General features: G+C 56.9%; 6 protein-coding genes across 6 annotated transcripts; 2 read left to right on the top strand and 4 right to left on the bottom strand.

Annotated features, from left to right (window-relative positions):
- Positions 1-247: 247 nt before the first annotated feature.
- On the bottom strand, positions 248-2,496 carry C7974DRAFT_166442 (uncharacterized protein). The gene is made up of 2 exons (XM_046136058.1): positions 596-2,496; positions 248-544 (listed from the first exon to the last, which is right to left on the bottom strand). Exons 1-2 carry the CDS (start codon positions 2,142-2,144, stop codon positions 495-497), a joined length of 1,599 nt encoding a protein of 532 aa, XP_045997932.1. The 5' UTR covers positions 2,145-2,496; the 3' UTR covers positions 248-494.
- On the bottom strand, positions 2,497-4,772 carry C7974DRAFT_166447 (elongation factor-1a). The gene is made up of 4 exons (XM_046136059.1): positions 4,721-4,772; positions 4,583-4,653; positions 4,474-4,529; positions 2,497-4,192 (listed from the first exon to the last, which is right to left on the bottom strand). The coding sequence occupies exons 1-4, from the start codon at positions 4,723-4,725 to the stop codon at positions 2,951-2,953; spliced, it is 1,374 nt and encodes a 457-aa protein (XP_045997931.1). The 5' UTR covers positions 4,726-4,772; the 3' UTR covers positions 2,497-2,950.
- A 584-nt stretch (positions 4,773-5,356) lies between these two features.
- C7974DRAFT_392264 (uncharacterized protein) lies at positions 5,357-7,255 on the bottom strand. Its single transcript, XM_046141658.1, has one exon. It carries the CDS (start codon positions 7,030-7,032, stop codon positions 6,637-6,639), a length of 396 nt encoding a protein of 131 aa, XP_045997930.1. The 5' UTR covers positions 7,033-7,255; the 3' UTR covers positions 5,357-6,636.
- Positions 7,256-8,056: 801 nt separating this feature from the next.
- On the top strand, positions 8,057-10,187 carry C7974DRAFT_166377 (uncharacterized protein). Its single transcript, XM_046136057.1, has 2 exons — positions 8,057-8,344; positions 8,537-10,187. The coding sequence occupies exons 1-2, from the start codon at positions 8,231-8,233 to the stop codon at positions 10,055-10,057; spliced, it is 1,635 nt and encodes a 544-aa protein (XP_045997929.1). The 5' UTR covers positions 8,057-8,230; the 3' UTR covers positions 10,058-10,187.
- A 699-nt stretch (positions 10,188-10,886) lies between these two features.
- C7974DRAFT_309865 (BAG domain-containing protein) lies at positions 10,887-11,996 on the top strand (the record flags this gene model as incomplete). The annotated part of the gene is made up of 1 exon (XM_046138242.1): positions 10,887-11,996. A coding segment is annotated over one exon (1,110 nt), but the record flags the coding sequence as incomplete, so codon positions are not given.
- Positions 11,997-12,187: 191 nt separating this feature from the next.
- Positions 12,188-13,480, bottom strand: C7974DRAFT_433285 (Inosine/uridine-preferring nucleoside hydrolase domain-containing protein; the record flags this gene model as incomplete). The annotated part of the gene is made up of 4 exons (XM_046144913.1): positions 12,188-12,778; positions 12,824-13,339; positions 13,384-13,398; positions 13,448-13,480. 4 exons carry the CDS (start codon positions 13,478-13,480, stop codon positions 12,188-12,190), a joined length of 1,155 nt encoding a protein of 384 aa, XP_045997927.1.
- Positions 13,481-13,593: the final 113 nt, after the last annotated feature.

Genomic DNA, 13,593 nt, shown 5'->3' with positions numbered 1-13,593 from the left:
TGGTATTCTAGTCCCGCGGCAGAGGGCTCACGCTACCGAACCTAACCATCTGCATCATCACCGCGGCCAGCGCGCCGACATGACACACACAACCATTCCCACCCGTAGCCCCAATTGCTCACTGAACACAGCGTGCTCATCTCACCAAAGCCTGCCATCCTTGCAGTTGTCAGGCAAACCACCGTCGTCATAGACGAGCGTCTTCTGCTGTTGCTTGTCCATGTGAGCACTGAGCACATGCCGCCCGTGAATTTGCCCGACGCCTGTCATGCACAGAAACGGCTTGTCGGTCTATCTCGGGGCAGCGGACTTCAGGGATGCCGTACCCAGCGGCTTTAAGCATGGAAGGAGAACGTCGCAGTCTCGACACAGGGTCTGCCATGGTCCAGGGATCGCCTTCATTTGCGAGCCAAAACCTTGATCAACTTTAGGTCGCAATGACTGATGCCTACCTTCCCCAACGTTAGTCTTGTGCTAATGCACAGTCTAGTACTTCATCGCTGTCTAAGGGTGTCCTTGTGCTTGTTCCAAAAGTTTCTGCAGCCTTTGAAACTCATCAGTCGCGCTCCTTTGAAGTGCGTTAGAGAAAACGTACCTCGGTGCATGTTCACTTGCTCAATCCACCACTCCCCAAAGCTGTCCTCAGCCGACATGTCTGCTGCAGTCACCCTCTCATCTCTTTTCAAACCGCACAACATGCACGGCTGGCGCGCAGGTACACCACCCTCAGACTGTTTCAGCGTCCTGACCGGCAGCGTTTCCTGCAAATCGGGGGCAGGGCTCAAAGTACCAGACTTGATCTGATTGACACCAGAGATGACGTGTCGAAGTCTGCCAACCTGATCTTTCCACACTCTCACAACATCAGAGGCCTCCCTGTCTTCTTTCAACGTCTCTCCTCGATCGATACCTGTTAGCTTCATCCCTGATGTAGCTCGAGATGACGCTGGCCCAATCCTCATGCCCTGAGAAAGATGTTGATCACGCTTCCAACGAAGTTTTCGTCCTGCTATAATGTGCGCTGCGACAGAGGCTAACATGAGATACCCTTTGAGGTAATTAATTGTTCCTGGCTCGGCAAGAAGCTTGTTCCTCATCGGTAGCGTTTGTGTAGCCATAGGCTTGAACAGCTGCTCTTGCGCGTCTGCAAAGAAGGACGGGAATAGTGAGAGTAAGACACCAGGTGGTGGGACATTGGTCGGCGGCTGCTCTGCAGAACCTACATCATCCATTTCTGGAGACAGGATCGGTGTAGGTGCTAATGTTGCTGGATTTTTGGTGACTTCAGGGGCCCTGGTGGCTGGTGCCGGTATCGAAGCCTCCCAATCATCGAACGTGTCCCAGCCGTCATCCGCGATGTGAGGTGTCACGGCTGGCGCTGGTTTTGGTTTTGCTGCTGGCTTCGGTTTTGACTGTTTGGGCGCAGCAAAGTCTCTGGTGGAGCTTTTTTCTGTAGTCGGTCTGGCCTTTGCATCTACTACATTGGCCGGTTTGCCTGGCTCTTTAACTATTGAAGGCGTAGGCTGTGAGAAGTCTAGATCTCCAAGTAAGTCGACGAGAGCCGAAGATGGCCTTGCTGACGCCGGAGGCGCTGATGGTGCTGATGGCACTGGTTCGACAGGTTGAGACTGCGACTCCTCAAAGTCGCCAAAGTCGTCATCATCAAGATCTTCCTCTGCGTCGAATAGCACGTTGGAATCCGCAGGCTTCTTTGCTTTGACTATTGGGGCCTTGGTCCATGACTCCTGTGAGGTTGACGGAAGGCCTGTCGGCTGAAAGCCGAACGGATCGCGTGCTACAGGCTGGCTTGTCCAAGCCTGCTGTGGCGGCTGAGCCTGCTGACTTGATATAAAGGCAAAAGGATCATGTTGAGCAGATGATGTAGTATCAACATGACTTGATCCTCCCTCAAAGTCACCCCAGTCATCAGCATCATCGTCTGTTGTCGATTGTGTCGGTAAACTAGCGGTGTGCCCGAAGCTCTGTGCGAATGTGGCCGGCTGTTGCGAGACCGTGGCAGGCTTGTTGTTCAAGTCATCGAAGAAGCTGAACGTCGATGCGGGCTGCCGTCCACTGGAGACATTTGATTGCGTGGGATTTTCGCTTGAGCCTGTGCTGAACTCTGCGAATAGGTCCGCTGACATTGCTTACTGGAAGTTGGAAGTGCGATTGGGGAGTGGTGCAGACGTCGGTCAAGGAAGCTGGGACCGCACTAGGCCGAAATCCCGGGAACCGGCCTCTCACGGACGATGTGAGCCAGGTATTCTACCACGCGAGTAAAGTAGGGCGAATGCACAGAAACCCCATAGAAGACCTTTTTGCCTACAATATAGGTAACGCTTAACTAGGTTCTAGCTTTAACTACTATGATAGCTACAAGTTCAGCTCAAAGGTCGCTTATCCGCCGCACTTTTTGAAGCGAGAACCGGCCACTAACAGGTTAAGCACCCTGACACTGATGACCTGATCAAGTTGTCAATGGGGCAATCATGGCAGTGAACTGTGATATTGTGAGATGGATTTGATCTCATGCTGATACATGCGTGAGAACGTCTATGAACGGCCACTAACCGTGTGGATCGTACATCAATTCACAGGCAACGAGTGCTGGTCTCATAACAGCCCGCCGCACTCTACCTGGGAGGTACATTGTGTCATGTTCAAGACGGCGTGGCCACAGGGACTCGTGCATGTGTCGGAAACAACAAGGGTTCATCATGAAGCGTGTCGAAGACGACGCGAAGCACAGCATCACAGCGCAGAGCACAAGAAGTTGAGTGTCCGTCCATATTTCATTCAATCATTGTGAAAGTCTACGGTTGGACTCGCCTCAATCCACCAGACCGTAATGCATGAAAGTCATCATAGCTTTTCCGAAGCCAACCCGCATCCCCAGAACCAGGTATCTAGAGAGTATGAGAAAGAAACAAACGACCGAAGAAGTGATCGCTTATTTCTTGGTGGCCTTCTGGGCAGCCTTGGTGACCTTGCCAGCCTTGTCGGCCTTGACGACAGACTTGATGACACCGACAGCGACGGTCTGACGCATGTCACGGACGGCGAAACGACCGAGAGGGGGGTAGTCAGTGAAGGCCTCAACGCACATGGGCTTGGAGGGAACCATCTTGACGATGGCAGCGTCACCAGACTTGATGAACTTGGGGCTGGCCTCAGTAGACTTTCCGGTACGGCGGTCGATCTTCTCGAGGAGCTCGGAGAACTTGCAAGCAATGTGGGCAGTGTGGCAATCGAGGACTGGGGCGTAACCAGCACCAACCTGACCAGGGTGGTTCAGGACGATGACCTGGGCGTTGAAGGACTCAGCACCCTTGGGGGGGTCCTGCTTGGAGTCACCGGCAACGTTGCCACGACGGATCTCCTTGACGGAGACGTTCTTGACGTTGAAGCCGACGTTGTCACCGGGAACACCCTCGACAAGCTGCTCGTGGTGCATCTCGACGGACTTGACCTCAGTGGTGACACCAGCGGGGGCGAAGGTGACGACCATACCGGCCTTGATGATACCAGTCTCAACACGACCGACGGGAACCGTGCCAATGCCGCCAATCTTGTAAACATCCTGGAGGGGAAGGCGGAGGGGCTTGTCGGTGGGACGGGTGGGTGTGTCGATGGCGTCAATGGCCTCGAGGAGGGTCTTACCGGTGGACTTGGTCTTGGTCTCCTTCTCCCAACCCTTGTACCAGGGGCAGTTAGGGGAGGCTTCGATCATGTTGTCACCGTTGAAACCGGAGATGGGCACGAAGGGGACGTGCTTGGGGTTGTAGCCGACCTTCTTGATGAAGTTGGAGGTCTCCTTGATGATCTCGGAGAAACGGGCCTCGGACCACTTGGTGGTGTCCATCTTGTTGATGGCGACGATGAGCTGCTTGACACCGAGAGTGTAGGCGAGAAGAGCGTGCTCACGGGTCTGGCCATCCTTGGAGATACCAGCCTCGAACTCACCAGTACCGGCGGCAATGATGAGAATAGCGCAATCGGCCTGGGAGGTACCAGTGATCATGTTCTTGATGAAATCGCGGTGACCGGGAGCATCAATAACAGTGACGTAGTACTTGGGGGTTTCGAACTTCCAGAGAGCGATGTCAATGGTGATACCACGCTCGCGCTCAGCCTTCAGTTTGTCAAGAACCCATGCGTACTTGAAGGAACCCTTGCCGAGTTCGGCGGCTTCCTGTGAATTCGTTAGCAAAAATGAAGACCATAGTAGTAACGTGGAGTGCTTCAGCAGTGTCCCAACCAGGACACACTTCCGAAGGCTGAAGGCGAAATGCAATGTGGGGCATGGTGGTGAGGTTGGCGAGACCCAGAAGAGGCTAGCGCAAGCGCGCGGAAAACCTCGCACAACCCCACCAAAAATGCCCCTCATCAAGCGATAAAGCCGCTGGAGGCATTTCGCTCAATGAATGCGATTGCAGATGGTGTAGCCACATAAAGAAAATGAGTGCGTCATACCTTCTCGAACTTCTCGATAGTACGCTTGTCAATACCACCGCACTTGTAGATCAAGTCTGTCCCATTGTGAGCTATTGTACCCCGCGCATGTTCGAAGAGGATTGCTTACGACCGGTGGTTGTCGACTTGCCGGAGTCGACGTGGCCGATGACGACGACGTTGATGTGAGTCTTCTCCTTACTGCCGGATATATTAGCATCGTGTCGATGTAGGTTCAGGCAGGTGCTGCCGTCTGAGTGGCGCTTACCCCATGATGGCGGTTGTGTGTTAAAAGTTGGAGGGTGTGAAGTTTAACTTTTGATTCTCTGCAAATGACCGTTAGTTATTTGGGCAGCACAAGAAAGTGTGGCTGACATACCAGATATACAGCTCGTGTATGGTGTGAGAGACGATGAAACCGAGAGGGTACGGGTGCTGATGGGTATTTATGAGGGGCAGGCGTGCCAAGAACTACGTCGCTCCGTCGGGCAAAGCAAATTTTCCATAGAGCAACGCCCAAAGCCTTGCAGGCCCCTCTCTCACCTGGAACGCGCGCAAAGGCAAAATCAGTCGCTCTGATTGGCTGCTTGGCCATCTGCCTTGCGTTGCCGCCTGCTTAGACTTGCCACAGCCGCTGCTTCCTCATGCGACTGTGGGACAGCGCACAAGCAGATGCAGCAACAAAGCCGTCGACAACTTGACTCAAGCTTGGCCACATGCCTTTCAAATTGCAGCTTGCACAATCAAATTGAAGCTTGACGAGCAGTCACATTGATATGAGTCTGCTTTCGAGATGTCACTTCGACTTTCGCTGATCTTCATCGCACAAAAAGTTTTGGGATGGCGGGGTATCCAAAGTTAACATCATAGCCCCACTCATGCACATGCTCCACATCATTGCCATCAAGTCACCACCTAGATCCTGCACACCGTGTTCGCCTTCTGTGTTTGTATCGGATTTGCCCCTCTGCCTTCATGCAGGTTGTAAACGAGAGGTTCAAACTCATTGACTCATTCTACAGCTGCTGCCGCCAGTCTGTGGACTAGTAAGCCGCCCTTTTGCTCGATAAGACCGGTTTCATCTACCGCTGCCCTGCAAGTCACACGATGTCATTTGCTTCTCTCACGGCACGTCCGATAGAGCTAGTTTCGAACGAACGGTTGCGATTAGCACGAAAGCGGTGAGCTGATAGCCACCGCCTCTGCTTTCGATTAGGCATTGTGAAGACTTCCTCACACACTTCGACACGATAATGCCACCGACGACGACCTCCTGCCCACCTCGCTCCCTTCCAAACAACCTCGAACCTGCGATCGTATCTTTCCCGCCAGGCTTGCACTTCTACAGGGGGAGCCAACACATGTTTACCGTCGATTAGCATGGACAATAGGACGTTCACGTTGCTGCAATAATAGGCTGACCGAAGCCTTTCCAGGCGATGGGGCTCACAGTCAAGACTGACTGTTCAGCTTGTCTCCATACACGTATCCCGCCTGGCTATAGTTCGAGTCATGCCGCCCTTGACTTCGTCAGCGCCCTTCGAATACACCCCTCGAGCTCTGTTTAGTCGCAAGATCGAGACCCTCGATAACAACCGATGTACGCGAGGTCGGATGACAACGTCTGCATGGCTCCCACGTTTCAGGAAACGCGGTAGATGAGCGACCTTCAAGCTACTTGTAGCTATTGTGATAACCAAAGCTAAAATTTAACTAAGCGTTACTTGGATTGTAGGTAAAAAGGTATCCTATAAAATTTCCTTACATTGTCCTCACTCTACTGTTGTGTGGTCTGTGTCGCACTCAAGGCCAGGTCTTACTTTGCATCGCATTCCAACATTACCAAAGAAACCATCCGAGCGGTGCTAGTCGTCAGATCACAGGCTAGCGACATCTAATGCATTGGTTGATTTCATTGGGACTAACCTAGATCGACCGAGGCCAAGATCTTCAAGTACTGCTTGACGTGGGGACTATCTCTCTTCTACCTAGGAAGACGAAGCGGTCTCCAGGTAGGGTGTTTACAACAAGTAAGATCTCGTAGGTTGGGCAGCTGGTGATACGCGATACTCAGGCGGAGCCATGCAACTGAATTTCCGCGCGATCAAGCACGTCTCGGCAGGATCAAGCCATGCAAAAGGAAACCGCTGCACCCCGGGAGAGAAGGCCAGACAAAGCGGATTGTTAGGAGTCTTCGGAGCAAGGGCTACGTGAACCAGTCTCCACAGATCTCGAGGGAGAGGCTCTACGAGTAGATCGATGTGAATACGTGGATGTAAGTAGCGTCTTTCGATGGCGTCTCCCGATGCCGATGTCGATTGTCATTTGTATCGTGAGGATAAGGAGCGTGAGAACACACACCCGCCTCAACTGAGCGCCGACTGACAAGCGCCGTATTGCCTGGTTGGCATAATAGAAATATGCTACCAGGACATCGCAAAAGCTAGAATAGTGATATTCAAAGACGATCAACAATGGCCTTGTTGCGTCCATTCGCGGGAGCAGAGTTATCGGCAATAGTTTGTCGCGCTGGATCGCTCGGAACAATCCGAGAGCTTGAAACATGAAGCAGGCATGCATGACTGGTGAATATGCTCTGCCGTAATGGATCCATATACATACCCTGCATTGCAAGCCTTGCCAGCCGGGAATGGCCAGGCTCTTCAGTGCGCTGTCAGGAACTGCGCAGAATGTGGCCTTGCAACGATCGGGTATCCCGGTCGTGTGACTTCCGAATAGTCGTTGTGATGCAAAGTCGTCTGTTAGTTTAGGAGAGCCCTGGAGACTCCGAAAGCGGCCCAGCCTTCAACCGTTTCTCGAGGACCGAGCCGTTGACGAGTGGGAATGCAACCCGATCTTGCTGTCAGAGCAGTGCCCCAGCTACCGAAACCTAGTTGTGTACATCGGGCATGGCTCAGTAAATCGATGCTCAACGCGCTGGCTATGCATGGATGCACAGAGCGGCAAGTGCACAAGACGCGTCGTGACAATCAATCCGTGCCAAATGCAACCGCAGTGTGTCCATGTTGTTTCTGCGTTTGTGGATTGGAGGAGCAGCAGACATGTCGCGTGCTGCCCGTTCTCGAGAGTACAGAGAATACTAGGCTGCATCGCCGTCTCCTTGCTTCTTCCCGTCAGTAATCTGGCCTTCCAAGGTTCAGGGAGTAACGCTCGTGCCATTCGCCGTGGGCATGCGCAGGGCTGCTTTCCGAAATTACGCAGGGTATCTCTAAGCCAAGCACGAATCACAGTGCTCCAGGCCCGAAAAGATGCCTCCCTTCTCACCCGCAAACCAACTCCTTCGCGTCGGCAGCTCGCAGGTCTCACGAGGCATCCTCAGCTACTGGACGCAGTGCAGAGTGCGCTGCAGAGCCGTTCGGTCGCTAACATTCACTTGTATCTCTTTCTTCTTGCAGTTTGCTTTTCTTAATTCGCGCGACCAACCGCTGCACGGTACTGGCTGCGTTCGGGCCCCTCTTGCATGCAACCCCCCTCATAATCCTCCGCGCCTCCTCGCCCGCTGAGCTCTGTTGCTGTTCGCTCTTCTTTGCAACGGCTTCGGTCAACGCCTGCGAGGATCTGTCCCGTTCCCGCGGCCATCGCCAGCTCGCTACTGCTTCTCACAGTATCCCGGACAAGCGCGTCACCGCCTCCCCGAGGAACGAAACATTTCACAGCGTCGTCATTACAGCCACCACCTGACTCGCCTCCAAACAGCCTCCGCCCTGGGAGCTGGCTGTCGCATTATTTCTTCTGACTGCAACCCGCCGCACGTCCTATGGCTGCTCTCGCCTCGTCACGGCAGCCTGCGCAAGTCCAACAATTAACGCCGCCCAGCAGCTCGCACGGCGCAGAAACATCGTGGGATTTCGCGGTACCTCTGGACGGTTCGGTGCGTGCTCTTTCTTTTCTCCCTCCGTGCCACCGTCACACATGATCGGGATCTGGGTCACGAATCGCCGCTACTGGCACTACTGCGGCTGTCAATGATGGATGACGGTAGCGCCAACTCAATTCATGACTGCCCAAAACTTGACTTCCACCACCACCACCACTATGAGACGTTGCTGACAGCATGCTGCAGAGGCAGTCATATGACCAGGAGGCCTTCATGGCTGGCCATCAGGTGTCCGCGTACGGCAAGCCGCACACTTCGCAAGCCAACGGTTTTGTAAAGCCCGTTCGTTCGACAACCTGGGAGTCGCAAGGCACCTACGAAGACGACAGAGGAAACCACCCGCGCGCAAGCTCACTGCACAAGAAGCCGAGTCGAGATGTGATTGCCAGCGCCGAGCAAGACAGCACCTACGGCAAGAGCACCAAGGGCAAGATGGGTCCGCCGGCGTCTGTCAGGGGCCGCGGTTCGAAGAAGACCAACGACCCGGATGCCGATCAGAGCAAATGGATACACCGCGACAAGCTGAAGGAGATTGAGATCAGGGAAATGGAGGAGGCTGGGTTCAGAGTGGGGCGCACCAGCCGGTCTAACAGCCGGTCACAGAGCGCCTCCCGACGGACTCGAGCTCGTACCAACTCTGAGCTGGCAGGCGAAGATCTTTACGGAAGACCCGTGCTACCTGCCGACGACGACGAAGCTATGGAGGACCAAAGGTACCACGCATGGAGTCCAGCCAGTAGCGAAGACCCAGCACCCGAGATGCAGCCACCATCATCGAGGACGAACCACACTGTGAGACCTAGCACCTCTCGCATTCCCCTCCCCAAGACAAGTGGCATACCTGTGCCCGCATCACTCGCAGACCGCGATGCGCCCCTGCCGAGGTCACAATCAGGCGGCACCAACTGGAGTGGAGACATTGCTGCCGCTGGCGCGCGAGTACGAAGTGGAAGTATAGGAAGCCAGGTGCTTCTGGACGACATCCTCGACGAGAAGAAACGTGGCCACACCCGCAACAACTCTTCTTCGGCTAGCGGATCATCTATGAAGCAACCTCCGAAATCAGGGCCTAGGGCAAAGGCTACTGGCAAGACGGCTGCGGGCGCGAGAAAGACCAGCACCACGACACGAGCCACGGGTAAGACCAGGCAGACCTCAGGAAACAAAGGCAACGGTGCTGCTTCTCGCCCGACCACCGGCCATCGGCCTGAGGGAGAGGCACCCTGGATTGCGACCATGTACAAGCCCGACCCGCGCCTCCCGCCCGACCAGCAGATCATTCCCACACACGCCAAGCGTATGCAGCAAGAGCAGTGGGAGAGTGAGGGCCGCGTCGGCTCCATGTATGACACAGACTTCCGGCTGCTCAACACCGAAGAGATGGGAGTCCAGCGTCTGTCGCAGATCGACCCCGTTGCACTGGAGAAAGAGAGGGAGAGTGGGCAGTGGCCGCTCTCTAGCCAAGACACGAAGCCCTCACACCTGGAAGACAAGCCTGCGCCTGCGCCCGCCCCCGACCGGTCTCCAGCAGTCGAACAGCCTCAGTTCAAACTCACGCCCACGATACCACAAAGCCCCCGTGTGCCATCGCCCCAGCCTCCTTCCATCAAGCAAGGATCGAATGATGAGAAGCCCAAGATAACCCGAGTCCGAGAGCCCACGGAAGAGATTCCCGAAAAGAAGGGCAAATGTTGCATCGTCATGTAGCACCGTTCTTGCGTATACCCATTTCTTTGCATTTTCAAGACATACTGCCAAATCGTTTCCTTCATGTACATGGCGTTTGAGCCCGGGGTGGTTTGCCCTTGCCTTCTCTTCCACCTTTGACATCGAGTTGTAGCGTACAGCGTCCACTGATTTCCTTCGTTTTATATTTTCGCACCTTTTCCACTGGTGGCGGGCCAACACTTGCATTTCTAGATATAGCCCCGCGTCAAGATCCACGCATTCAACGACTTCGCTGTCGATGAGCACACACGCTTCGCTGTTTTGTAGGAACAGGCGGGAGCATCGAGAAAAGACTTTACTATCTATTGGGACGTTAGGCGAACGGAGTCGCAGTTTGAACGAATCACGGCGAGGCAGCCAGGCTGCGGTGAGTGACAGAATGCAAACACTCAATCTACTCTTTCTTCGAATACTTGCGTTGTGCATTGAGTGATTCCATCCACATGAAACATGCAGACGGTGAAGACGGTGCTTAGTCAGGTGCCGAAGACCCTGAGCTCGGCGACGTCAGTTTCGCTCGAATAAACCGCCGATCAGCAATTCGAAGCTGACGACCCCACTCACCGCCAGACTCTCTGTCCCCTCATACGTCACCCGCGATCGCGTGAACAGCCCTGCTTTTGTTGCGGGACTGGTTCGCTGACCTCTCACCGTGGCGTCGATCAATACCTTCCTTGACGACGTGAAGCGGTCCTTTCACTTCCTCAAGAACCACCCCGCGCTCTCCACCACAGTCCCGCCTGTCCACGTGGACGAAGATAGTACGGACACGCTCACCAAACTCGCCCACACCCTCCGCGTCGCCGAAATCGCCGACTTTGTCACGAACCCCCGTTTCGACGACCCTACGTACCTCACGACGCTTGCCATCGGGCTCGCTGCCGTCTTTGTGACCATGTCGTGGTTCTCTCGCGCCGGCGGCAGCTGGGGCGGGCGCTTCTCGCCTTTTGGGCGTCCCAGCCAGAACCCCAGCTCGGGCGTCGTCAACGACTCGGATTTCTCGTACATCACCAACGAAGACCTGCGGAAGAACAACGGGACGGCGCCCGAGATTGTCGACTGGGACGACAAGAACCCGGAGCGCGAGACGGACGTCGTGGTCTTCAAGGAGAAGAGGACACATTACCCGACCCACTTCCCCGCGCACAGCATCCGCGACGGAAACCTCAAGGTCGGCACTATCAGACAGGCGGCGGCCAAGAAGCTCAACGTCGACGACGCCCGCCGCGTGCGCATGTTCCACAAGGGCCGCAACCTCAAATTCGACGAGCGCACCGCGCGCGAAGAAGGCCTCCGCGGCGACGGCACCGGCAGCGAGATCCTCGTCACCGTCGGCGAAGCACCCGCCGGCGGCCTGGCGCCAGGCGCCGACGAACCCGCGCCGCAATGGAGCGACAACGAAGTCTCGGACTCGGACGACGCGGACTCGGGCGCCAACACCTCAGGCAAGAAGAAGTCCCGCAAGCGCGGCGGCCGCAAGGGCAAGAAGAAGGGCCCCCTCCCCGCCTCCGGCTCCTCCACCCCAGGCTACTCCTCCGCGGCCCCGACGAACCCCGAATTCCTCCCCATCCCCTCGCACATCGGCGCCCCGCGCCCCTCGTCCGCGCCGCCCACACCCAAACCCGCCACCGCCCCGCAGTCCGCGGCCCAGAAACTCGCCGCCATCGCGTCGAAATTCCACACCGAGTTCGTGCCGCTGTGCGTGCAGTTCATGAGCTCGCCGCCCGCGGACAAGGCGAAGCGCGACTTCGAGTACAAGAAGCTCAGCGAGACGATTCTGACGCAGATTATTTTCAAGCTGGATGGGGTCGAGACGGAGGGCGATGCGGAGGCGAGGGCGCAGAGGAAGGCGTTGGTGAAGGAGGTGCAGGGGATGTTGGGGAAGCTGGATGAGGCGGGGAAGCAGGCGAATATGTAGGGGCATGGGTGGTGTTATGGGTTAGACTGGCTGGGAGTGTTGCAAATGTACTCTATCGTGTTCGTTTTATGAGCCGTTTGTGAGGGTTGTCCCGGCATGCTGATGTAGGAGTGATGTATGTATCGCGCTCCGAGTCCAACACCGCCCTAGGCGTGCAGCCAACACCTCTTAGTAAAGGCAGTCCACGACCCCTAGTCAATCCCCACAAACACGCCATCGCGCTCCAACACCCCCCGATCAACCACCGGCAACGGACTCACCGCATCCGCCCTCGCCAACCCATCCTCCACCAACCCCCAAAACCGCTCCAAGTCCACAGCCCTTGGGATCCGGCACCCGCCCTCGCCCGGCGGCAGCGGCGTGACTTTAGTCCTGCCCAGCTCGCCCACCTCGGACTGCACGAGCGAGTGCACGCCTGCGGTGACGACGTCGACGCGGAAGCGCTCGCCGCCGCGGTCATCGAACAATTCCGGGTAGATGGCGGCGGCGACGGCGAGAGGGTCGTGGAGGGGCGGGCCGGCGGTGAGGGAGAATACCGTGGCGTAGGTGCCGGCGAAGAAGGACATGATTTGCGCGAAGAGGGCGCGGAGGGTGGACGGGGTGCGCGGGGTGTCTGTGGGTGTGTCTGTGTGTGTGGCGGCGGCGCGGCCGTACAGCAGCGAGCGGCGCACGGATTGCGTGCCGAGGACGAGGTGGCTGAGATCGAGCGGGACGAGGGTCGTCTTGGGGCGCAGGACCGGGTGCGCGAAGATGAAGGCCGAGGCTTCGGGGTCGCAGTAGATCTGGGCGGTTAGCCGTGCGCATCACGGGTCTGCGTGGCGGCTCACGTTGAACTCGGCGTACGCGGTCCAGTTGCCGAAGCGCTCGCCCTCGCCCTGCACCTTGCCCATGGGCGCGTCGGTGAACTGGTGCCCCACGGCGCCGCCCATGATGCTCAGCCCCTTGAGGTGCCCCGCGAGGTCCGGGTACTGCTGGAACAGCAGCCCGATGTTGGTCAGCGTGCCGGTGGACACGAGCCAGGCCGTGTTGGGCGGGGTCGCGATGAGCGCGCGGTACATGGCCTCGAGGTACGGCACGTCGGTGGCCGCGGGCTCGACGGGCTGCGGCAGCAGCGTGACGCCGTCGAGTCCGCTCTCGCCGTGGATATCGGCCGCGTGCACGGCGTCGCGCACAATCGGCTTCGCGGCGCCCGTGTACACTTTCACGTCGCGGCGCCCCAGGGCCTCGAGGATGGCGCGCGTGTTGAAGGTCGTCTGGTCGAGGGCTGCGTTGCCGTGCACGGTGCTGGTGCCCAGGAGCTCGACGCGCGGGTCGTGGGCGCAGAGCAGCAGCGCGTAGGCATCCTGCGGGCTGTGAGCGGCGTGGTGAGCAGCAGCGTGCGTCCTACATCGTGTCCGGTGTCCTGGCGGTCGTCAATACGGGCGCGGGGTGAGTCGTGGGCGGGTACGGACACAGTCGAGCCAGAGCGGGATTCTCGACGCCATTGCAAGTGTATGATGTCCGGTATCACGGATTCGAGCTGGACGGAAGAGGTGCAAATGCAGGGTCCAGCCTCATGGCGGGGTTCAGCCTGGGGTAGGGAGGCGGCGCTAGCTGA

The sequence above is a fragment of the Boeremia exigua genome (genome assembly GCF_020726555.1).
Source record: "Boeremia exigua strain MPI-SDFR-AT-0100 chromosome Unknown C7974scaffold_5, whole genome shotgun sequence".
NCBI lineage: Eukaryota > Fungi > Ascomycota > Dothideomycetes > Pleosporales > Didymellaceae > Boeremia > Boeremia exigua.
The sequence above is the reverse complement of the archived record's forward strand: the minus strand, read 5'-3'. Positions and strand labels throughout refer to the sequence as shown.

What these genes read in the sequence shown, in the direction of transcription:
- C7974DRAFT_166442 (XM_046136058.1), bottom strand. Translation starts at nt 2,144, where the DNA reads ATGTCAGCGGACCTATTCGCAGAGTTCAGCACAGGCTCAAGCGAAAAT. An exon ending in GCAAGTGAACATGCACCGAG is followed by an intron (nt 545 to 595) that starts GTACGTTTTCTC and finishes TGAGTTTCAAAG; the next exon opens with GCTGCAGAAACTTTTGGAAC.
- C7974DRAFT_166447 (XM_046136059.1), bottom strand. An exon ending in CAAGTCGACAACCACCGGTC is followed by an intron (nt 4,530 to 4,582) that starts GTAAGCAATCCT and finishes ACAATGGGACAG; the next exon opens with ACTTGATCTACAAGTGCGGT. An exon ending in CTATCGAGAAGTTCGAGAAG is followed by an intron (nt 4,193 to 4,473) that starts GTATGACGCACT and finishes ACGAATTCACAG; the next exon opens with GAAGCCGCCGAACTCGGCAA.
- C7974DRAFT_392264 (XM_046141658.1), bottom strand. Translation starts at nt 7,032, where the DNA reads ATGCATGCCTGCTTCATGTTTCAAGCTCTCGGATTGTTCCGAGCGATC.
- C7974DRAFT_166377 (XM_046136057.1), top strand. Translation starts at nt 8,231, where the DNA reads ATGGCTGCTCTCGCCTCGTCACGGCAGCCTGCGCAAGTCCAACAATTA. An exon ending in CGGTACCTCTGGACGGTTCG is followed by an intron (nt 8,345 to 8,536) that starts GTGCGTGCTCTT and finishes AGCATGCTGCAG; the next exon opens with AGGCAGTCATATGACCAGGA.